The 25,484-nt window shown below is 40.8% G+C and overlaps 1 protein-coding gene across 6 annotated transcripts in view; it reads left to right on the top strand.

Moving 5' to 3' along the window:
* ENOX1 (ecto-NOX disulfide-thiol exchanger 1) overlaps positions 1-9,421 on the top strand; it is a 596,201-nt gene extending 586,780 nt beyond the window's left edge. For all 6 annotated transcript variants that reach the window (XM_066236813.1, XM_066236817.1, XM_066236816.1 and 3 more), the window contains one exon: positions 8,447-9,421. In XM_066236813.1, coding sequence (XP_066092910.1) covers positions 8,447-8,578 — 132 coding nt within the window. In that variant the 3' untranslated portion in view covers positions 8,579-9,421. The remainder of the gene's footprint in view (positions 1-8,446) is intronic.
* The last annotated feature ends 16,063 nt before the right edge of the window (positions 9,422-25,484 follow it).

The raw sequence follows: 25,484 nt of genomic DNA, 5'->3' as shown, positions 1-25,484 counted from the left end.
TTCTTCCCTCCCCGTTGTGGAAATCCTAAGTGGGAAGCCCTTGCAGAGTCAGTTGTTTTTCAGTATGAGCTGAAATGGCCAGAGTCCTCTTGTCATTTCCCTAACAATCCCAGGACTCCTGTCCGCTCCGCTCCCTCAGCGCAGGTTGGTGATCTGTGCACCTAGGACGTGTGTGCGCGTGTGTGCGTGCACACGTATAGTCACACCAGCATGTGCGTGTGCATGTGCATGTGCAATGGCCTGTGGGTGATACATAATGAATTCGTTTGGTGGAACAGAAGCTCTTGTTTTATTCTAACGCTCAGGACAGTGTGTCAGTCACCCACTGGCTCAGAGGAGATTCACGTGCTCCCTCGGACATCTCTAAGGAGAGTGTCCAAAGCCCTGTCTCTGCTCATTAGATGAGGGGCCTTTCCTGAAGGGATTCCTGAAGGTCCCTTCCTTCCATTTCATCTCAGACTGGTACTTTCACTTTAGAAGATCATAAAGAAAGTGTTTTCCTCACAGAGGAGATACACAGGCTCCCCACGCAATAGCCCTCCATCTCCTGATGAAATGCTCAGAAGAGCTGTCAACCCCTACCCCCCATGCCTGAGGTAAAATATACATCAGAAAAGTGCTCTGACTTAAAAACTCCTGGGGTAAAAAAATATATCAAAAAAGTGCTCTGATTTAAAAACTCCTGGGTGCTAAGGATTGGACTAAATATTCTTTCTATCCCAGTGAAGCTGAAAGGATATTGACTTTTTAATCCTGAGAGCAAATTATTGCTCTGTACTGGAATTCCATCCCTCTAGGGCGTTAGGCAGGAAACAAAATAATGAAGGGCTGGCTGCTAAGTGCCCAGCAGGGCCCTGCCCCTGCACCCACTGCGGAAAGGCTGTCACACACACACACACACACACACACACACACACACCCCGCCCCAGTGCTGTAGCCTGGCACACCTGCCTCTGCTCAATTGGAACCAAGCCACTGTCACAGGCTTGGTTAATGTCACACTTAGGTAGTGGCTTCCTCCTGGAGTCCATAACACTGGGGGGGGGCAGGGTGCTGACTCCAGTAGATAGCTTTTTAAATATTCCACTTAGAACAACACAGTTTCCTTGACATTTGACAACCGCACCATCACCACGAATGCTGTAAACTTACATTTAGATTCCGCCTATGCCAGGGCTGACAAGAGCAAGGAAGGCAGGCTCTACCAGCCGATTTTATTAGGGTTTCCCCAGAGGCCACATGTGGGTATGAGAATGATTAGAAATGGAAGGATAGACTGGAATTAATTTAGATTCTCCTAGGCTCCCTAACACAGTGTGGTCCAGTAATATACTATTTTCTAGTTAAATATTATTCCAGTTCTTGATAATGATAATTGCCTATCTTTCTCTTCTTGGCCTTTTCTAAACCACTCAGTCTTATTCACTCAGTTCTGTCATATCAAAAGCATATGACCACGTCAGAAAGATTCATTCGTAGGAAGACAGGGCAGAGGTGCCAGGGGAACATGGTTCCCTGAAGCTTGGCTGAGTCAAAAATCACGCACTGGGCACAGACAAGTGAACTCTTCAAACAGGCAACACTGTCTTGAAAATGGTTTCTGATCAATATATAAACTCTCCACGTCAGCCCAGACCTCTTCAAGCCCACTCGCTAATCCTAAAGAACAAGCAGGTGATTATTTCATAATTTACAATCAAGAGAACAGATCCCTCTGTTCTTCCCGCCATTTGTGTACTCTTTAGGAGGCTAAGACCCAGTTCCCCAAGTGTGTCTGGCTTCTTCCTTTCACATCCTTGCAGCCTCCTCCCAAGCCCCACGGAGTGGAAGCTTTGGTTCTGAAAACCGGACTCGCCGTAAGGTAGCTGCAGATGCTGGAGGGTTTGAGAGACCTGCATTTGGGCAGTACACCACTGTCTGGGGATGGGCTCGGGTGCTCACGGGCATGTGAACATTGCCCACCAGACAGTCAAACCGTTTACGTTTCTGCACTGAGAGCGTGCCTCTAGAAATACAAAATGAAAATACTTTGTCAGTTCCGAGGAAGTTCACATCGCCCTGAACTGAATGAAGTGCATTCTCTTGCAGACTAGAGCCAGGCAGAAAGGGTGGATGAGTGCTCCCAGCACTGTCTGTACGGCTGCCCACCTGAGGAATCCGTAATATGTCTATTCTGGTGTTCTCCTAAATAGCCACCAGTCATTATACTAATGACTGAATGAGTTTTCTGTTGCTCAGAAAGGCTATAATGAATGTATATTTTAGATATCACAGCACCTCTGGAAAGTATATGATATATGAAGTATTGGAGGCAACAGTACTTCTGCTTGGCTACATAAAGAACAAAAAGGCATTGCTCACCTACAGAAGAGAAAATGACGAGGTTACTAGCGACCCAGTGAGTGCTCACATAATTCACTGCTTTTCCACATCGGCACTGTCTGACGGACTAGGAATAACAGGGTACAGCCAGAGAACAAGACATTCAGGAATCCTGCTCTCACAAACTGGTAGTCTAGTTGAGGAAGTAATATCATATCTATAAACCAACTTGAAAGTCAGACATGAACTACTGAAGTACTTAATTTGGGCAGGCGGCCCTAGAGAAACAGGAGTTAGAGAAGGGAGAGAAAGCTGAATCATGCTCCCCAACAGGAGATGTCCTTGAACCCACGCTTACTCCACTCTTGTGGCTTCCCTCGGGGTCGTTTAGTTCTCCCGTGGCATTTCTCCCCTTTTCCTTTCTCCCTTTCCTTTCTTCCTTCTCTCGTTTTCCTTCCAGATCTTTCCTTTTCTCCTTTTAACTCTTCCTTCTATTTATTTTCTTCCTTTTTTCCTTCTTCTGCTCCCTGTTCTTTCCTTTTCTGTTCCTCTGTCCCTCCTTCCTCGCTTACCTGCTTTCCTTATTTCTCACATACTCCCTCCTTGTTTCTCTCTGCAAAGTCTGTAGCGAGGAATCTGTATGCTGATGCCGTACTTTTCCCAGAGCTATGAAAAATGTGCGCTAAAGCCTAACAGTCTGTCCTGTGGAAGGAAATCTGGTTTTACAACTGGCTGCTCTGTGGAGCCTGACAAAGCCAGTGCAGTGTCTTCCCAGGGCCCCAGACAAGAACCTCATCACTCGGCTTCCCTTGCCTGACTGATGGGGGCCATGGAACCAACCATCCTTCTAATAAAATTGCTTTATGTCTGCCTGTGTCAATTTACACATGTGCTCAGAGGCCTGGCAAGGAGGCAGTGGACTTGGGCTAGAGTCCACAAATCAGAAAGAAATTCAAGCAGATCTCACAAATTACTTCTGTGGTGTTACCAATCACACAAGCCCCTTCATCACAGGGGTCCTCCATTCCTTCTCATCTTTTTTCTTTTTCTTTTTTAATTAGAGCAAATCAATCCTTTCTAGAAGTATAAATGTTAGACTTAGAAATGTTTAAGCAAAACAGGGATGGTAGGAGGGAACCCACTGACAACATCAAAGGCTGAAAACACACAGACTACCAGTTCCTTGGAACACAAGCCAGCTGGGGAAGAGGGTAATAGAAACATGTTTATGACAATCTCCCTCACCTTCCAGAGTGCCAGATACATGATGTCTGGGAAAATGAGATTTGTAGTTGCAGCACATGGCTCTAATCCTTATTATAATGCCACACAGAATGCTCTCAGCCGCACCAGTGTGGGCCTCCCCCTTGTGTCCCTGAGAGAGGAAGCTCAGTGCCGTGGGGGCGGGGCTGGACTCACTTCAGGAGCCCTGCACAAGGGTGAGCCCCGCCCCCAGCCCTGGGCCCCTAACCTGTGACAAAGGGGAAGCTAAGAGATAATCCCTGATCTCTAAAGGGATTCAGCAAAGGGAATCTGCACAACTGCTCAGGAAACAGGTACATTTGACACCGAGGTTGGCCAGAGAGGTCTGGATGCCTTGTGTTCTGTAATGACACCATGACTCAGTTCTCAAGACCGAGACATTACTGGTAGGTTGATAAAGGATATTGTGAAGGCAAAATTACAAAGTATTTGTAAAGAGGAGAAGGAAATGGAACTAAAGTAAGTGAAGATATTTGTAAGGTGAAAATTCTTTGACCATAGTATAAAAAAAGAGGTCAAATTGAATTTTCTATTGAATTTGTTTTCAAAACCCCAAATGGGACATGTCACAAAGGTTATTTTGTCAGGGCATGGAGAAGGTTTAGAAACCGTTAACCTAGTCTGGAAGCAGTTTCTTCTTGATCTTTCTTCACCATGAGAGACATCTTTAAGGAAATACTCTAGAATTTAGCAGAGAGCCTCATTAAATGGATCTATTAGTAAGATTTCATTTGCGGTGGTCCATTCTGTAACTGTGACACGTTTCTATCCACATTATTTATATCTTTATGGCAGAATTAGGTGATTACCTTGCACTACTAACAGCAACTTGGAGTTAATTACTTTTGAGAACATAAATTTCCATTATATTAATGTCCAGCTGTGTCAAAATCTGAGGAATGGTTAATTGGTTATTCAAACAAAGTATTCATAAGCATTTCAAATCCCACTTTCACTACTTCTGAGCTGTGTGTCCTTAGACAATTTCTTTGCCATCTCTGTGCCTCAGTTTTACCCTCTGCATCAAATGACAATACATAGGCAGCATCAGAACAGTGTCTGGTACACAGCAAGTATTCAGTGCCGGCTGCCATCTGTTTTGTGCTTTAAAGTACATAAAAGACCTATTACATCTTCTCAGTTTGAAATCTTTGTCCCAGAGGGCAGATGCGTTTTAAATGGCTTGCCCAAAGCAGGAGCTTAATACATATATGGTGAGGCCAGCACTCAAGTGCAAGTCCTTAGCACATTCAGTGAGTTGCTTTCCAATTCCTTTGTCTTGCAAATGAGAAAACACCCAAAGAGATAAAGTGACTTAGACAAGGTGGCGAAGCTGGTTAACGGTCCTGTCATGAGTAGAATCCAAATCTTTTGCCTCTACATTTTTCTTCCAGCAGGTTAGGGGTTTGTCTGCTTGTTCAGTGGGTTTTCTGGTGAGATGATGCATACAGAGCTCTTACTTGGTGCCTTGTCCAAGGTGAGGACTCAGGAAGTGGTGGCTACTCTCTTCTGCTGCCTTCTGCTGCCTTTGGGGTTGAAGTTAGTTAGGCTCAGGTCAAGAAACCATAGAAAGCAAGATTCCCAGGATCTGCTTGCTGTTTTGGTGAATAATTCAGGTGGAGATCATAATTCGTATAAACTGGTTGCGTTGGGAATTTTTCTTTTATATATATATATATATATGTATATATATATACATATATACATATATATATATATTGCTGTTCTGATGTCCCTTTATTCATCACAGAGATCCTGCCTCCTGCACATGGACCGCTCCCCAGTGGTCCCTATCCAGGAGCAGAGAGGCAGTGACCAAGAGCAGTGTTCCATGTTCTTCCTCTGCAGCCCCTCTCCCCATGCTGATTGGCCTCAGTGGTTAAGATCAAGGCCAGAGAGCCAGGATCTGCACCCAGCTCCACACATCCTGTCTGAGTTCCCCTGCACTAGTTACCTAATCTCTCTGGACCTCAGTTTCCTCATCTGTAAGTCATTCCCTGTCCTATGAAAGTGTGGTAAGATTAAAGAAAGTATTTTCAGAAGAGTCTGGCAAGGAAAAAGTGTTCTGAGTGACAGTTTTCACACCTGTTATGACCAGCTGCGGGGCTGCCGCACGGCACTGCTGGCCTGATGGCCCAGGCGGCCTCCCGCATGGACCTTACCTTCAGTCCAATCTTTATTTTACCCTCAAGAATTCAGCTTTTTCATCCTTCCTAATGAGCAGCACAGGGCTTCTTCCAACTTTTCTAAGGGTGATGATAGTTATGCTGGAAACAAGCCTACGATGGACTGGCTGTGACCCTGGTCTGTCAGTTTCTTTATAGCCTCTGCTTGATCTGAGGAAGGACCGCTCATCCCAGAGGTGTCATGTGGATTTGAATGAAACTGGAGCCTCTGATAGATTAGCTCTACCGTCCACCTACAAAAGAAAGAAGGGAGCTTGTTTAGAAGACAACTGGTCTCATAAAGCTTAGGGAAAACTGCCTTCTGGACCAACTAAAAACGGGGCTTGACCACATATCTTTCTGTACTTATTTCCTTTGGGCACAGAGCTTGAGCCACTTGCCACTAAATGTTGATATTAATGTGTTGTGATATATGGCTATATAGGCAGTCCCCGGGTTACATACGTAATAGGTTTTATAGGTTATTCTTAAGTTGAATTTGTATTAAGTTGGAACAGGTACGTTTACCTATTAAATACAACTTAGACGGATGTTTTTTAACATAGTATTTATTTTTACTTTTCTGTGCATATAAATACTTGAGAATTTTCAAACCTACAGAGAACCTCTCTTCGTTTGTAACGAGGGACTGTCTGTACACAGAAAGGATACTTGTGCTAGGCACTGTACTACATTTTACATAAAATTCAGTAACACTAGAAGGGATATTGTTATTTCTATTATACACATGAAGAAACTGGGAATTACAGCTACTAAGTGACCTGCCCCAAATCACACAGCTTGCTTAAGGACTAGCTCAGATTAAAATCCAAGCCCATCTGATTTAAGTTCCCATTCATAACCAAAAAGTGCCTGAACATAACAATTACCTGGATGATTGTTAAAAATAGGCAATCTGGGCTACACCCAGATCAGCTGAATCAGTCTCCAGAGAAGGGGCTAGATGCAGTGGTTTTCAACCACTGGTCCATGGACCAGTCTACCAGAAATGTCGTGCAGGTCTGTGAAAGAGTTCACCACCCTGACATTGTATGAAGACTGTAGACCCAGTGACCTCAGTTGAATTCGTTTATGCTCAGGATGATTTCTACCTTAGTGGTCTCCAAAAACTGCTAATACTTGGGAACTTCTGAAATAATTCTCCTATTTTCACCAGTCCCCAAGTATTGAGAGGTTGAAAACCACTGCTAGATCATTTTTTAAAGAACAAGTACCAAAAGTGCTTGATATTTAAAAGTACGACCACACTCCTGGTTCTTCACCCACAGCTGATAACAATTATGGGTAGAACCTAAAGCCATTAGTGCTCAGGTCCCCACCCACATGTAGCAGGTGTGTCCCCAGTCTTGTCTGATGAGATGGTTCTGTAGTTCACTCAGGTTTCTCAGCTGTAAAATGGAGAACATAATGTCTGCCTCGCGCATCTCATCTCGCTAGAGTGTTGTGACAAGGAAATGAGGGTACTGGTGAAGGGGCTTTGTACGGTGCTCCCTGAAAGAAAATACTCTTTTCAAAATCACTGTGAACCTTTTAATCACCTGCTTGTTAGTAGGCTTTTGTGGATTGATCTGGGAATTGAATAATTCACTTAACATGGTTTTATGGGAAAATGCATTCAGATTTCAAAATAATTCACACAAAAATTTTGTAATACAATTTATTTCAACTTTCAGGACTACCTCTACTTATTTGTATGGTAGGCCTAGGAATATTGACTATATCATGTGAAGTCTTTCCCATGTGAATATTAAGTGAACAGTTGATTTAACTTCCTAGTCTATTTGGCCTCTCTTTAAAATTAGCCTTAATATTGTTAAATGGACAGTGTAGACTTTAAAACGGCATCTGTATGGTGCTTGTTCCATGGAAAATAATAATAGGTCTGATTCATTGAACATTTCTATGTCCCTAAATCTGTCCTTATGAAATGTTGTTACTCCCACTTGCTGAGGCCTAGAGTGACTGTCTTGGTAGGGGTCATTTGTAGGGGCTATTTAGCTCATAACAATAGCAGATTCAAGATTCAAATGGAAACGTCAGACCCCAACCCCAGGGTCTTAGTTGCCTTTCTCCGTGAGCTCCCCATGCTCACGCATAGGTTAGGCCCAAACACAGGAAAACGAGCAGTAAGGTTGTGCAGGAGCAGAATTGTGGGTAATCTGTTTGTTTGGGGGCACAGTGAATAGAACATTGACCTGGAACACTGAGGTCACCGGTTCAAGACCCTGGCCATGCCTGGTCAAAGCACAAACGACAAGCAATCAATGAACAACTAAAGTGAAGCAACTATGAGTTGATACTTTTTGTTCCTCCCCACCCTGTGTAAAATCAATATATAAAATCTTTTTGGAAAATATATGAAATTAAAAATTGGTAGGAGAAAAATGTATTTAAAAAATCTACCTGAGTTTTATGACCAGATGGCAAGGTAGCCATCCGTCTGAAAGAGGCTGGAGCTTTCCCTACATGCGCCCGTGTCCGCCCAACAGCTGCTCACAGAGCGAGGGGGAACGCGTGCAGCACCTTCCCCGATGTCCTTGGCTGAGGCCATGGCTTGAGAGCCAGGTGGAAGACTGCGTACCGTTGGTCTCACTGAAGGAGCAGCCCTTACGCAGCCCCTGCCACCTCTAGGATGAGTTCCTTTCCTAAAACGGGTGTTTCTTCCTTCCTCACAGATATCTGCAAGTGAAATTGAAATGCTCTTGATGAGGCTGCCGCGCATGTTTAAACAGGAATTCACAGGCGTGGGAGCCACACTGGAAAAAAGGTGGAAGCTGTGTGCCTTTGAAGGAATTAAAACTACCTAACTAGGAAAAGAAAACAAACAAACAAACACGTCTCTGGAATGAACCCGCCTGAACCCGTCCAGGGCTGTGCAGTGTGAGCGCGGGAGGCCCGGGTTGGTCAGGGCAGAAGCTCCGCGCAGCCGTCGGAGCCTGCCCTTAGCTACATCGTGGCGTTCTCTTGTGAGTGGAAATGTAACTGTGTGCCAGTTCCCTAAAACAAGCAAAGCTTCATACTGTGACAGATCTGTTTCCTATGAAAACCAAACAGTGATTCCACAGTCATAATGATGGCAAAATCTTAAAATATGCTACATCTGACAATAGCTCACCAGGCAAAATATTTAAAGCTAATGATGGTGCAGCAATGGTGTTGCTAGGCTACAGAGTTGTATATGTAATGTATAGCTGAAATCATTCAATGACATTTTCCTAAAAGTCTTTCTGTTTTAGTAAAAAAATTAAAAATTAAAAAATAAAAAGTGCTTTTACAATGAGGAAAAAATCATACCAAAAGAAAACTTGAATATGTGTCTGAACAGTTATTGTATTTTGTAAATTAAGTTATATGCTATTCCAAGGACTTTTTTGCCTTATTGAAGAGGCAGAAAATGTGATTGGACTCCTTGGGAATGCTTTATCAAGAATATTATTTTTCTAATGTAACAATTCTCCATCATAAGTTCTTTTAACATGAACTACATAACAGTTTTCACAAAATGTAAATAAAGGAAAACTAGTGCTACTGTCTTGTACTTGGTGTGTAATGTTCAGGTTTATGCATCAAAATAAACATTCAGTAAATACTCCTGTTACAAATTTTATAGCAAAGATATTAATTTTTTTCAATAAATATAACTTCTACCATATTGGTTTTGCAAATTATTCTTTGTTATATTTTAATAATTCTTCCTTAAGAAATTTTCACATTATTCAGTCCCACCTCATACCCCATTATTTTTAAATGATTAAATGCATGAGTGACATTAAGAGACAAACCATTATTAAAACAGGAATATATAAAAATCATGAAGTGGCAAGTACTAAGAAAAAGAGATTTTTTATAACAGTAGAGTAGATATTGTTTGACAATACCAAGATACCGCATCCAAATACAGTCAATATAAAATGTATCTTTGTCTTGTGTATTATGGGAAAGTACAAAGTAACCAATTCATTCATTTTATTCCTGGATTTACTTCTTTGTATGTTTGCTAGAAAACATACAAATTAGAAAGAGAATTTAAAAATTTATACTTGGACCAACAATTTAAATAGAATTTTACTCATAATTAAAGTAAAATAGAGCTTTAAATAATATCTCCTTCCTGATTTCTTACATAATCACTAAAGACAAGTATTCAGTATATTGGTTAATTTTAAATAAAATATTTTTTTAGGAAGATAGATGAACAGTGAACTATCTTTGAAATTGTAAAAAGATGTTCATAATCTCCTATTGGACATTATTATCCTCAGGATCTCTTTATTAAGCCCAATAAATTAAGATACTCATTCAGACCTCCTACAAATATCTACACTTTTTATGTTCAGGCCCAGTGCTAATGCTATGTGTGTATATGGAGATAAGAAAAGACCCTCTGCTTAGTGAGCTCAGAGTTCAATGAGAAAAAGACATTTTTTCTATTGAGAGTCAGGTGACAAGAACGATGTGACAAGGGTGCTATGAGATTCAAACTAATAACAATATCATATGAAATGTTGATAAAAGGCCTTTCTGTTACGTTCTGTGGATGTCCACTACCACCATCATTGTGACATATTTGTCTCTCCACCAGGAGACACAAATAAGGATACAACAGTCAAAAAGGAGATGAGCTTACTTACAGATGTTACTCTACAATAAAATAGCTCAGAGAGTCACCTTAAACATAATTAGAAGAAAAGGCTAGTTACAGAGACATAAAATCTAGTAGCGACACAACATACCAGCATCTAGACCACTTGTAATTGAAAGCAGGGAAGATGTTTTCCAATTTGCATTCATACTTTCAAGTATCGCCAGTAGTCACTTTAGCAGAAGGATAAAACCTTAACTCAGAGCTTCGATCAGGAAAAGGAATTGGAGGGACCTTATATCAGATCTGACAACAAGACACTATTTTTTCTAAACACATGGTTCTGAGCCCTAAATGGCAACTCAGAGGAGTGGAATGGTTAATGCACCTTTCAAAAATATTTGAGTAATTCCCAGAGATAAGGGCTTGACTAGGAAAATCTATTTTGGCTATGATATTTTTATTTATATTTGAAACTAATTATATTAGTTATCTAGAAATATATTAATTATATATTTTAACTTCAATTATGTGAATAACTTATTTTTACCAAAAAAAAAAACCCCTAAAACAAAAAACAAGTTATAAATTCTTTCACAGACATTAGGGTTCAGCTGGAACTCCATAAATTACCAGGGAAAGGAGCTAACAGTGGTATCTTTAAGGGCCATCTGGAGTCTACATAAGCTGTCACCCTATCCTCCCTGATCCTTGAATAACCCAATATAAAGATGCTACTGTTATCCCCATCTGTCACACAAGGAAGATGGAGCTCAGAAGTTCTAAGTAATTTGGCCAAGTTTGCATAGTTAGTTCTGAATACCGAATTTGAACCCAGGGATGACTGACTTCAAACATGTTCTGTTGTCACGGCCATGCTCCTAGTCTGATCTCTCCACACACTTCCTACATGCCAGCACCCCTGCAGTGCCTCTGGGTCACGGCTTTTCTTCTCCTTCCTTGTCCACATCCCTTGTATGAGGGTGGAGTGAAGACTCGTCAGCCTTTCTCCCCTAAGTCTACACAGTAACAAATCATGGCCCTCGGGTTCCAAGAATAAATGGAATTTTAAGGGTTTGGAGATCCTTATAATCCGGCCCTAATGGGTCTCTCTGGCTTGCTTTTCAACTGCTTCCCTGAATAAGACTAATATTTTTTGCCTTTATGCTTTTGGTTATATATTTCCATCCAAATGAAAAGAATTTACTCGCATCTAGTTATCACTAGTCTAACTCAGCCTTAAGAGGAAAATGCAAAGACACACCTTTCTCCTTCCCTGCCCACCCATGAGGTTTTTCTCCATCTCCCAGCAGAAGGTATTGCTCTGCTTCTAACAGCCATTCCACACTAACTGTTGCTTCAAGACTTACTGGCCAGCTGGCTCTCCTCATCTTGCTGTTCAGTTATATACTCTTTAAGGGCTCTGAGCGTGTTTCACTGTCTTTGAATTATTTCTCAAAGTGGTTTTGCTTAGAAATACTTAAAAAGTAGGACAGAGCCTGGCCAGGCGGTGGCACAGTGGATAGAGCATCAGACTGGGATGTGGAGGACCCAGGTTCAAGACCCCGAGGTTGCCAGCTTGAGCGTGGGCTCATCTGGTTTGAGCAAGGCTCACCAACTTGAGCCCAAGGTCTCTGGCTCGAGCAAGGGGTCACTCGGTCTGCTGTAGCCCTCCTGTCAAGGCACATATGAGAAGTCAATCAACGAACAACTAAGGAGCCGCAAGGAAGAATTGATGTTTCTCATCTCTCCCTTCTTGTCTGTCTGTCCCTATCTGTCCCTCTCTCTGACTCTGCCACAAAAAAAAAAAAAAAGTAGGACAGAGAATTAACCAAGATATTTAAGGCATATTTTTTTTACTCCAACAATAAATTTGCTTATACACAAGGAGAAAAAAATAAAAAATATTTGAAAAGGCTGTAAATACTATAGCTCTCAGATTCCAGGGCAGAAATGTGAGCAAGAATGTTCTGCATATTACTGAAATACAATGAGCAATGCAATTCCTTTTCAAACTTCATATTCAGATTATCAACTCTTCTATGAAGCCCTGATACCCTCAGGAACCCTCTCCCTGGTGTTCCCACTATTACTCATTATATTTCTACTGCAGCCCTTAATACTGTATGTTAATCATTTGTTAATGAAGTAGTCTCTCTGAGTCCTGAAGGTAGAAGAACACCCATGCCCTTCCATCTAGTCCCTCAGAGTCTAATATGATAAAGCATGGCTTTAAATAAATAACTATTTATTGACTGAATGAACCAAATGAATTAATGAAAAACCCACACAGGAGGCCCTGGCCGGTTGGCTCAGCGGTAGAGCGTCGGCCTAGCATGCGGAGGACCGGGGTTCGATTCCCGGCCAGGGCACATAGGAGAAGCGCCCGTTTGCTTTTCCACCCCTCCGCAGCGCTTTCCTCTCTGTCTCTCTCTTCCCCTCCCGCAGCCAAGGCTCCATTGGAGCAAGGATGGCCCGGGCGCTGGGCATGGTTCTGTGGCCTCTGCCTCAGGCGCTAGAGTGGCTCTGGTCGCAATATAGCGACGCCCAGGATGGGCAGAGCATCGCCCCCTGGGGGGCAGAGCGCCGCCCCTGGTGGGCGTGCCGGGTGGATCCCGGTCGGGCGCATGCGGGAGTCTGTCTGACTGTCTCTCCCTGTTTCCAGCTTCAGAAAAATGAAAAAAAAAAAAAGAAAAAAGAAAAAACCCACACAGGAAACATCTGAGTTTGTTCAAACTTGAACATATTCAAGTATTAAGTCCAGTAATACAGGTTAGAATTTTCTGCCCCTCAGTTGAAAATCACAGCAAAATTCTTACCCATTTCTTTTAATATAGTAAAACATACAAAATATTTTCATTTTAACCATTCACAATTATTCAATTCAGTGATGTTATATAGCCTGATCAGGTGGTGGCGCAGTGGATAGAGCGTTGGACTGAGATGCAGAGGACCCAGGTTTGAGACCCCGAGGTCGCCAGCTTGAACACGGGCTCATCTGGTTTGAGCAAGGCTCACCAGCTTGAGCCCAAGGTCGCTGGCTCGAGCAAGGAGTCACTCAGTCTGCTGTAGCCACCCGGTCAAGGCACATATGAGACATCAACCAATGAACAACTAAGGAGCCGCAACGAAGAATTGATGCTTCTCATCTCTCTCCCTTCCTGCCTGTCTGTCCCTCTCTCTGACACTGTCTCTGCCACAAAACAAAACAACATTTATAATGTTATGTAATGAATCACTTCTACATGTAAAACTTTTTCATCATCCCCAACAAAAAATGTAATATACTCATTAAATAATAACCTCTATCCTACCCCTTCCTTCTAGTCCCTGGTAACCTATTCTACTTTGTGTCTCTTTATTGGCTATTCTAAGCCTCTCATTCCTGCTATGTCTCACTTATTTTGCTTAGCCTAATGTCTTCAAGGTCCATCAGTGTTGTGACATGTGTCAGAGCTTCGTTCCTTTTCAAGACTGAATAACATTTCATTGAATGAGAATTCTTACTGGCTTAAGTATCATTGACCTATTACAGCAAGAAAAAGTTAGTGGTCTGTGTTTGAAAATACTTAAGTGTAGAGAAGTTTGTTTCTATTTGGATAAACCTCTCACTTTTTTAAAAGGATGATAAAAATGAAATGACAAAACTAGAAGAAATTGGTAGTAATTTGTATTAAACAAGAGTATTTAAATAAATATCCATGTGATAAAAGTGATATGCAATTTGGGGGGGGGGTTGAGGATGTTTTACTTTGAGGATTTTTTTATCCCTTTTCTAAAAATAGCTGCTTGTTTTCTAGTTGAACCCAACAAAGGATATGTAATCCTCAAAATGTAAAAACTACATTACCATAATACTCACAGTTTCTTCTTTATAAGATGAGAAAATTAAAAGATGTTAGATTCCTAACATCCTACATCTTGGTTCACTTCATATTAAAATAGTAAAAGGTTCACACATATATTCAGTCGATCTATCATCAGAATCTAAATAAATTATACTTTTTTTGTGTAGCATACCAAACAGGAACATTTAAGAGTTAAACAATTTATAGTAAATGTAGTTTGTTGTTTTAATTTGTGGACTGCAAACATTTGGAAATTACTCATACTATGTAAAAAGGGTTCAATTTGTGTTAGAGGCTCGGATGTGAAGGCATGTTATCTAACCACAGGGAGGCGCTAGTCCCAGATTCAGGAAATGGTGACTCAGATACCTACATCATAGGGTTGCTGTGATAACTAAAAAGCATGCACACAGCACAGAACGCAGAACCAGGCTGACTGAAGGCACTGGTTTCCTCAAAATTAGTACTTTAGATACATCATCCCAACCAAGTAAAGCAGGTAAGCCCTTTCCCTGCTATTAGACTATCCCTGTCCTTACAGACAAACAGTCAAGTGTTTTACATTTGTTTCTAAATGTAAAACTAAATATAACACAAGCATTGTCCCCAAACATGGTCCATTAAATATTTCAAGTGTAAGGCTGACATGAGCAAAATAATTATAATTCTTTTTTTTAATTATTTTTAATGGAGTGACATTGGTAAATCAGGGTACATATGTTCAGAGAAAACATCTCTAGGTTATTTTGACATTTGATTATGCTGCATTCCCATCGCCCAAAGTCCAAATGTCTTCCGTCACCTTCTAACTGGTTTTCTTTGTGCCCCTCCCCTCCCCTAACTCCCACCCTCTCCTCCTCCCCACCCTGTAACCCCCACACTCTTGTCCGTGTCTCTGAGTCTCATTTTTATGTCCCACCTATGTATAGAATCATATAGTTCTTAGTTTTTTCTGATTTACTTCTTTCGCTCAGTATAATGTTATCAAGGTCCATCCATGTTGTTGTAAATGATCTGATGTCATTATTTCTTATGGCTGAGTAGTATTCCATGGTATATATGTACCAAAGCTTTTTAATCCACTCGTCCTCTGACAGACACTTGGGCTGTTTCCCAATCTTTGCTACTGTGAACAATGCTGCCATAAACATGGAGGTGCATTTCTTCTTTTCAAACAGTGCTATGGTGTTCTTGGGGTATATTCCTAACAGTGGTATAGCTGGGTCAAAAGGCAGTTCAATTTTTAATTTCTTGAGGAATCTCCATACTGTTTTCCACAGTGGCTGCACCAGTCTGCATTCCCACCAGCAATGCAGGAGAGTTCTCTTTTCTCCACATCCTCGCCAGCACTTATTCTGTGTTGTTTTGTTGATAAGCGCCATTCTGACTGGTGTGAAGTGATATCTCATTGTGGTTTTAATTTGCATTTCTCTAATGATTAGTAATGTTGAGCATTTTTTCATATGCCTATTGGCCATCTGTATGTCCTCTTTGGAGAAGTGTCTATTCATTTCTTTTGCCCATTTTTGGATTGGATTGTTTGTCTTCCTGGTATTAAGTTTTACAAGTTCTTTATAAATTTTGGTTATTAACCCCTTATCAGATGCATTGTCAAATATATTCTCCCATTCTGTTCTTACTGTCTTTAGCTGTGCAGAAGATTTTAGTTTGATAAAGTCCAATTTGTTTATCCTGTCTTTTATTTCACTTACCTGTGGAGACAAATCAGCAAATATATTGCTGTGAGAGATATCAGAGACCTTACTGCCTATGTTTTCTTCTAAGATGCTTATGGTTTTACGGCTTACATTTAAGTCTTTTATCCATTTTGAGTTTATTTTTGGGAATGGTGTAAGTTGGTGGCCTAGTTTCATTTTTTTTGCAGGTAGCTGTCCAATTTTCCCAACCCCATTTGTTGAAGAGGCTGTCTTTATTCCAATGTATGCTCTTACCTCCTTTGTCAAATATCAGTTGTCCATAGAGCTGTGGGTTTATTTCTGGGTTCTTAGTTCTGTTCCATTGATCTATATGCCTGTTCTTATGCCAGTACCAGGCTGTTTTGAGTACAGTGGACTTGTAGTACAACTTGATATCCAGAAGTGTGATACCTCCCACTTTATTCTTCCTTTTCAAGATTGCTGAGGCTATTTATGTTCTCTTTTGGTTCCATATACATTTTTGGAATATGTGTTCTATATCTTTGATGTAAGTCATTGGTATTTTAATCGGTATTCCATTGAATTTATTCAATATAAATTGCTTTGGGTAATATAGACATTTTAATGATGTTTATTCTTCCTAATGAAGAGCACGGTATAGCTTCCACTTGTTTGTATCTTCCCTGATTACTTTTATCAATGTTTTATAATTTTCTGAGTACAAGTCTTTGGTCTCCCTGGTCAAATTTATTCCTAGGTACTTTATTTTTTTGGTTGTAATAGTGAAGGGGATTGATTCCTTAATTTCTCTTTCTGACAGTTCATTGTTAGTGTATAAAAATGCCTCTGATTTCTGAATATTAATTTTATATCCTGCCACCTTGCTGAATTCATTTATCAGGTCTAGCAGTTCTTTGACTGTGACTTTAGGGTTTTCTATATACAATATCAAATCATCTGCAAATAATGATAGTTTTACTTCTTCTTTTCCAATTTGGATGTCTTTATTTCTTTTTCTTGTCTGATTGCTGTGGCTAGGACTTCCAGGACTATGTTGAATAAGAGTGGTGAAAGGGGGCACCTCTGTCTTGTTCCTGATCTTAAGGGGATTGCTTCTAATTTTTGCCCATTGAGTATAATGTTGGCAGTGGGTTTGTCATAGATGGCCTTTATCATGTTGAGGTATGTTCCCTGTATTCCCACTTTGCTGAGAGTTTTGATCATGAATGGATGCTGGATTTTATCAAATGCTTTTTCTGCATCTATTGAAATTATCATGTGGTTTTTCTCCTTCCTTTTGTTTATGTGATGAATCACATTGATTGATTTGCGAATATTGTACCAGCCTTGCCTCCCAAGAATAAATCCCACTTGATCATGGTTTATTTTTTATTTCATATATTGCTGGATCCGGTTTGCTAATATTTTGTTGAGGATTTTAGCATCTAAATTCATCAGGGATATTGGCCTATAATTTTCTTTCTTTGTGTTGTTTTTGCCTGGTTTTGGAATCAGAATTATACTCGCCTCATAAAAGGAGCTTGGAAGTCTTCCTTTCTCTTGAATTTTTTGAAATAGCTTGAGAAGGATAGGAGTTAATTCTTCTTTGAATATTTGGTAGAATTCACTTGTGAAGCCATCAGGCCCAGGACTTTTCTTTTTTGGGAGTTTTTTGATAACTGTTTCAATCTCATTTGTTGTAATCGGTCTGTTTAGGTTTTCTGATTCTTCCAGATTGATTTTTGGAAGATTGTATGTTTCAAGGAATTTGTCCATTTCATCTAGGTTGTCTAGTTTTTTGGCGTACAGTTCTTCATAGTATTTTCTTTCAATATTTTGTATTTCTGTTGTGTCAGTTGTTATTTCTCCACACTCGTTTCTAATTTTATTTATTTGTGTCCTCTCTCTTTTTTTCTTGGTGAGTTTGGTTAAAGGTTCATTGATCTTGTTTACCTTTTCAAAGAACCAGCTCCTGGTTTCATTCATCCTCTGTATTGCTTCTTTAGCCTCTATGTCATTTATTTCTGCTCTGATCTTTATTATTTCCTTCCTTCTACTAGCTCTGGGCTTTACTTGCTGTTCTTTTTCTAGTTCTTTTAGATGTAAGGTCAAGTTGTTTATTTGAGCTTTTTCTAGCTTCTTGAGGTATGCCTGTAATGCTATGAACTTCCCTCTCAGGACTGCTTTTGCTGTGTCCCATAAATTTTGAGTTGATGTATGCTCATTATCATTCATTTCTAGGAACTTTTTAATTTCTTCCTTGATCTCATTGTTTACCCATTCCTTATTTAATAACATGCTATTTAGTTTCCAAGTGTTTGAGTATTTTTCAGTTTTTCTGTTGTGGTTGATTTCTGGTTTCATGCCATTGTGATCAGAGAAAGTGCTCGATATGATTTCAATCTTCTTAAATTTGTTGAGAGCACTTTTGTGTCCTAACATGTGGTCTATTCTAGAGAATGTACCATAAGCACTTGAAAAGAATGTATATTCTGCTGTTTTAGGGTGGAAGGTTCTGAACATACCTATTAAATCGACTTGATCTAGTATGTCCTTTAAGTCTGCTGTTTCTTTGTTAATTTTCTTTCTTGAGGATCTATCTAGTGATGTTAGTGGGGTATTGAAATCCCCTACTATTATAGTATTGCTGTTGATCTCACCCTTTATATCTATCAAAATCTGCTTTATATATTTAGATGCTCCTATATTGGGTGATTAGATATTTATAATGGTTATATCTTCCTGTTGGATTGTTCCCTTTATCATTATGCAGTGACCTTCTTTATCTCTAACTATAGTCTTTGTTTTAAAGTCCATTTTGTCTGATATAAGTATTGCTACCCAGCTTTTTTTTCATTTCTGTTTGCGTGAAATATTATTTTTTTTCCATCCTTTTATCTTCAGTCTGTGTGCATCTTTTGTTCTAAGGTGTGTCTCTTGTAGACAGCATATGTATGGGTCCTGTTTTCTTATCCACGTAGCTACCCTATGACTTTTGATCGGATCATTTAATCTATTTACATTTAAGGTTATTATTGATATGTAATTGTTTATTGCCATTTTATTCTTTAAAACTATTCCTCTTTTGCTATATTCTTTTTCTCCTTTGATCTGTTTATAACAGGCCCCTTAGCATTTCTTGCAGTCTTGGTTTGGTTGCATTGAATTCCTTGAGTTTTTTTTGTTTGGAAAGCTTTTTATTTCTCCTTCAATTTTAAATGATAGTCTTGCTGGATAATGTAGTCTTGGTTGTAGGTTCTTGTTCTGCATTACTTTGAATATTTCTTGCCATTCCCTTCTGGCCTAAAGTATTTCTGTTGAGAAGTCAGAAGTCATCCTTATGGGGGCTCCTTTGTAGATGATAGTCTTTTTTTTCTCCAGCAGCTTTTAATATTTTCTCTTTATCACTTAGTTTTGGTATTTTAATTATGATGTGTCTTGGTGTTCATTTCTTTGGGTTTCTCTTTAATAGATTTCTCTGTGCTTCTTGAACATGTGAGATGTTTTCCTGCCTTAACTGAGGGAAGTTTTCAGCTATGATATGCTTGAACAAAGTCTCTATCCCTTGTTCTTCCTCTTCTTCTTCAGCAACCCTTATGATACAGATGTTATTTCTCTTCATGTTGTCACAGAGCTCTCTTAGAGTTTCCTCAGACTTTTTGAGTCTATTTTCTTTTTTCTGCTCTGCTTCTGTGCCTTTATTTATCGTGTCCTCTAACTCGCTGATTCGATTCTCTGCTTCATCCATCCTGCTTTTAATTCCTTCCATTGTGTTCTTCATTTCTGATATTATATTTGTCATTTCTGACTGATTCTTTTTTATTATTTCAATGTCCTTTTTTTATATTTGCTATCTCTTTTATTTAGGTGTTCATAATGACCATCTGTTGTTGTTCTAATATATTTGAGCATCCTAACAATTGTTATTTTAAACTCTGCATCTGGTAATTTGGTTATATCTGATTCATTCAGGTCCTTTTCTGGGGATTCCTCTTCATTCATTTATGTTGCATTTCTCTGCCTTCTCATTTTCTCTGTGTAAAGGAAGGTTTTTGGCTACTGGAGTCCACTGGGTGTGGCCTCTATTCCCTAGGTATGGTCTGTCTGCAGGCCCGCCACCCCCTCTGTTGTTGCTGCCTAGGGCGTTTGGGTATGTGCGTTTCCGGTGGCTGCCCACTGGGGCTGTTGCTGTGGTTTCCACCTCTCCTTCACGAGGAGTGGCTGTGATCACATACTCAGGTGTACAAGCCTTCGTGGTCTTGGCCTGTGCCCCGCCCCTGTGGGTGGCATTATGCTTGGCCCTGAGGGCAGTAGCAAGCACCTTTGCTCAGCTGCGGGTCTCTGCCTGTTTTCGGGCTTTCGCCCCGCCCTTGCCGGAGGAGCCCACTCATGTAATGGCTGCAAGCCTTGGCTCCACAGGCGAGGCAGGACTGTGTGCCCATCCTCAGTAGTGGGATTCTGCCTGTTCTGGGTTTTTGGCTGCACCCCCGCGGCTCCCAAGTCAAGCCACAAGCCTTGGTTCCACGGGCGGGGCAAGGCTGTGCTTCTGTGCCCTTGCTCAAGGGTGGGTCTCTGCCTCTTCTGGGGTTCCTGCCCTTCCCCTGCAGGCTGGATTACAGGCTGCCAGCAACTGGGCTTGAACGCTTTTGCACGCCCCCTCTTCCCCAGCCGGGCAAGACCGAGCCCACACCTGGGCCCAGTGTGGCCAGCCAGCTTCCACCCCTGCCGACAGAACCGTGCTTCTGCATCCTGCTGCTGCCCACCTTCCAGCAAGCCCTCAGCTGTGTGGGCACTGGCACTGCAGCTCAGACCCTAACACTCACTACTGTAGACCCAAAAGCTCCCTCCTTCTAAGCAACTCTGCTCTGAGTGCCACAGGAGAGCTTGTTTGGCTGGTGTCCTGCTTCCCTTTGCTGGTATTGCTGTTTCCAGGGGAAATATTCACTTCAGATTCGGGGAGTGACTTGTCCCAGGGGTTAGGGTGGCTGTCTTCCAAAATGTTTCTCCCTGTGCCTCCTAGATTACACTCTCTTCCTGCTACTCTGACCTCTCCTCTCTCCCCGTCCCCAGGAGCCCCGGGTGAGTGGTTGTGAAAGAGGTGTTCTGCACGGTCCCTTTAAGAAGAATTCTGGGTCTGAGAAATCAGTCTCTTTCTCACAAACAGTATCCTGTCTTGTTTCCAGCTAAATACTGTCCATATGTCTCTTCTAGGCTCTGGGGCTTCAGGCTGGGGCTTTGTTCCTGGGATTCAGGACCCTCCCTTCTCTGCTAAACTCACTTCCCGCCACGCGAGTCTCTCCCAGCTGCCGTTTGCTCTGGGGAGCTGGGAAGCCCTCTCCACGTTTCTGCTTTTTCTACCAGTCTCGTTATGGCTTCTTCAGTGTTCCTTGGTTGAAGAGTCCTCCTAGTTTAGTCCAAAGTTGGTTTTTCCAGACGATAGTTCTTAAAATTAGTTTGTAATCCACTTTGGTTCTGTGAGGTGGATGTTGGTACGTCCACCTACTCCAGTGCCATCTTGTCTCTCCAATAATTATAATTCTCTAAGCTGCAAAGCTTTCTCACAACTCTTATAAAGCAAACATGTAGGCATTGTTAACAGTAACCCTCAGCCTGAGAAAATGTGGAGCAGGAAGGCTTTGCTTTAGCTCTGTTCTCCTTATTTGGTATGTTCCCAATAAACAGCAATCAGGGTCCAACTCACTCAACTGTGAAGAAACTACATGGCTCTGGGCAACTGCCATTTTGAATGATGGTCAACTAAGTATGGAGTATGCAAGGATTAAATAAAGTATTAATTACGGTTTTTTAACCCAGCAGAGGCATGGTCAGGAAAAATTACAGTTGCAGCTGTAGTATGCAATAGTATTACTTTAGAGAAAGTGTACATTCATTATGGTTGCTGCAAGCATCAAAGTAAAGAATTTCAGTAAATCTAACAGACTGGTGTGTTAATAAAATTAGTTATTCTTGTCCAAAATTCTGTTTTCCTGCTCTCAGAATTGCACTGATACCCAGACTATAAAGCTTGGATGTTTGTACTGCACATTTCACCTCTTATATAATGTATATCTATTGGTACAGAGCTATGGAATGGAACATTCTTGCTTCATGGGAAAAACAGACTCATAAAAATAAATTGCAGGCATTTTACAGTAGAAAATGGCCCTTTTTCATACGTGGCAAAAAAGTGGTTAATGTACAATCGAAAGTGCACTGCATGTAATGAAATGCATTTTTTTGTCTAGAAAATATATTTATTGTGTGTTGAAAATTGTAATATCCTCACCTGCAAAAGGAAATTTCTATTATAATGCTCATTTGCTATTATAGAGAGTAAAACCAGTTTTTCTTGTTTACCAAAGTAGTGTATCTTAATATCAGCCCACAACACTGTCAAGTTCACTTAAGAAGAACTATGTGTAGATGAGAAAGGGACTGAATAGAAGCCAGAGTATTTCATTTCATCTGCTTTTCATATCTGAGCAAGTGCTATGTAATCCACAGCATCTGATAGCTATCTCTTTTCACAAAAGTTTTCTTTTCAGAAGAAAAAGCTAAAATCTGGTCAATTTGAGGCTCTCATCAATAAATAAATCTTTTGACTTTGCATATATTTACACATAAGTAAGAGTTTGTTTCTCTAGTGTTTTTTGAGAGAGAATGTAAAGAATGGGCTGGGAAGTCACACTGTCTTCAGATGGAGATAATGTAGAAAAACCATTTTGGGTCATTTATTAAACAGACATTGGTTGTTACATGAAATCAACATATGATGCATCGTTTTTATGACTTACGATCACACTAACTCAAGTTTCAAGTAGGAAGTGCTATGCATTTTTACTGCGGATAACTGTCACTTCCTAAGGCTGAGCAGTGAGTGAGCAGGATTTCGCACCTTGTTATCTGTTCCTTGAACACATAAAGGTAACTTTGGTTCACTGTATGCCAAAGAAAGGCTTTTTGGTGCAGGGTCTGCTATGCAATCAAACTATGAGGAACACAGGACAGATAGTGAAATCTAGACTATGCCCACCTAGTGTCAAGTGTTCTGCATTGAGGCTTACTAGGAGGGGCTGGCAAGTGAAGCTTCGGACTTCTGGTCCTGAAAGGGCACAAATGGCCTGGTAGTAGAGGCCATACAGTGAGGTGTTCAAGAACAGTATTCTGGAATCATTCCAAGCAAGTGACCACAGGCACGTGATTTAATCTCTTTGAAACTTAATCTTTGAAATGGAGATAGTAGAAGCAACTATCTCATAGTCTATCTGTAATTTTATCCGCTAACTGGGTCTCACCAAGTCATCTAAGATTATGAAACTTTCCTAGCAGAAGTCTCAATCTCATGGCCTCACTGGCCCCTGCCAATTGAAAAGGATCTCCCCTCAGGGGTTACCACTAACACATCAAGTAGAACCAGCTTCCTGATTCCTCTCTGCAATAACAAATGCTTGAACCAAACATAACAGGAAATCTCCCAGCAGCCCCAAGAGACTGGTAGACTGTGTGGGACTGGGACTTCGGAAGAACTCCAGATTCTGTGGCCTCATGCGGAGGAGACTCATGAAATCAGTGAATAACCAGTAAATTTCCTAATTCAAATCAGGCCTCTTGGAAGAGAGTTCTGGCAAAGACACACCTGGTGTTTTCTCAAATATAAACTATTTCTGAGGAAAGAGAACAACACATCCCCTCTTGAGACAAAAAGAACTAGATATCTTCTCCCTGACCCTCTATCTTCAATAAGGACAGAGCATTTTGGTGGGAAAATTGAATGGATAAAAATCTGTCTTGAGCTTCTCTGTTTCACACTACTGTCATGGAAAGGCAACATGGATGTTTTAGCCATATTTTCCCATCATCCAGGTTTCAGGAAGGATATAAGGGGAGAAGGTGAGTAAATGCTCATTACTGTGGTTTGGAATTTCTCAAACCTGAGATGTCGGATGGGGTGAAGGAGCCCCCAAGAGTTGATTGCTATTTTATATTTCCTTCTTTTCCCCTGTGGCTTTGCCCTTTCAATACTGATCTCACTGCTTCATTGCTTTTAACATGTCAAATGTAGTGGTCCTCTTTAATAAACTGAGAAGGAACGCCCCCGCACCATGTATATATATGTGCATTAATGCACATGTCCACAGATTCACACACAATGATAAAAATTAATGTATACACATGCACATATAACACACAGTACAAATGTACACACATGCAGCCACATTTACACACATTCACTACCTCACTGACCCTCCAACAGCTCTGCTTTCGGCAATTGTTTCGCTCCCTCAGGCTCTTCCCTCTCCTCTCCTCATTTCTGGCAGCTATTCATGCTTCTTACTAGGATGTTTAACTTAGGACAAATACAAGAGGGTACCACTTAACCTTGCAGATGATAAACGTAGTTTGAAAAGATAATAGTGGCAAGAAATAAAAGTGGATTTGAAAATATCCCAAACAAATTTACAAAAGAGCCAAAAAGGCAAAGAAACTGAGATAGCCAAACCATGAGTCTATCAGTAGCCATGTTCCAGGGAAGTACTGGAACAAGGCTCTAACTCAGTAAACTTGATATTTCCACAGAAGCAATTCCTATCATAAATGGAGGTTAATAGTCCATTTAATGGCTGATCTATATCCAAAACTCTTTCCCTGTAATTTTTTTTTCAAGTGAGAGCAGGAGAGATAGTAAGACAGACTCCCACATGCATCCCTACTGGGATCCACCCAATCCCTGTCTAGGGCTAATCTCAATCAATTGAGCTATTTTTATATCTGAAACTGTCCCACTAAGACCCTCAAAGCTATCCTCAGTGCCTGGGGCCCAGGGCCAATGATCAAACCAATTGAGCATTGGCTGTGGGAGGGGAAGAGAGAGAGATGGGGAAGGATAGGAGGAGAGAAGCAGATAGTCACTTCTCTTTTGTAACCCTGACCAGAAATTGAACCAGGACATCCATACGCCAAGTTGATGCTCTATCCACTGAGTCAACTGACCTGGGCCTTTCCCTGTAATTCTGTAATCTTTTCCTACTCCAACTCTAGACTTAGTCAGGTGCCCTCTTTTGGCCAATGAGATGTTAGCGGAAGGTTGACAAGCATCTGTAAGTTTCTGCTTGCCCTCTTGCATGACTGGGTTTGTGCCCTCTTGCACTCTGACATGATTATGAAGACACTTTAGAGGATGCACAACATAAGTAGTTGAGGCAAGTGGCCTCAGCCAAGGTGATCTTAGATTAGCTTACATGCCAGTTGATTTCTCAAGACAACATAACAGAACAAGAAGTACAAGTTAGCCCCAACTGTTGATCAGCAGACTTGGAAGTTAAGTAAATGGTTGTTGCAAGTCCCTAAATTTTGGAGTGACTTGTTATGCAGCATTATTTGTGGTAATAGATAACTGACACAGAAATTATGATTTACAATTAGGGTGATGTTATTACCAAAAACTAAAAAAAGAAAAAAAGTGTCATTGGCTTTGAGATCAAGCAGTGGCAGAGTATGAAAAACTTATGAGAAAACTACTATAGAAGGATGAAAAGATGGTGACATGGGTTATGTAGCAGCAAAAAAAAAGGGGGGGGGAGTATAAAACTGCTACATGTAGTAATTCCAAAGATAGAAAATATAC

Source organism: Saccopteryx bilineata, chromosome 6 (genome assembly GCF_036850765.1).
Source record: "Saccopteryx bilineata isolate mSacBil1 chromosome 6, mSacBil1_pri_phased_curated, whole genome shotgun sequence".
NCBI classification, from domain to species: domain Eukaryota; kingdom Metazoa; phylum Chordata; class Mammalia; order Chiroptera; family Emballonuridae; genus Saccopteryx; species Saccopteryx bilineata.
Note: the sequence above shows the minus strand (reverse complement) of the source record. Positions and strands in the feature narration are given on the sequence as shown.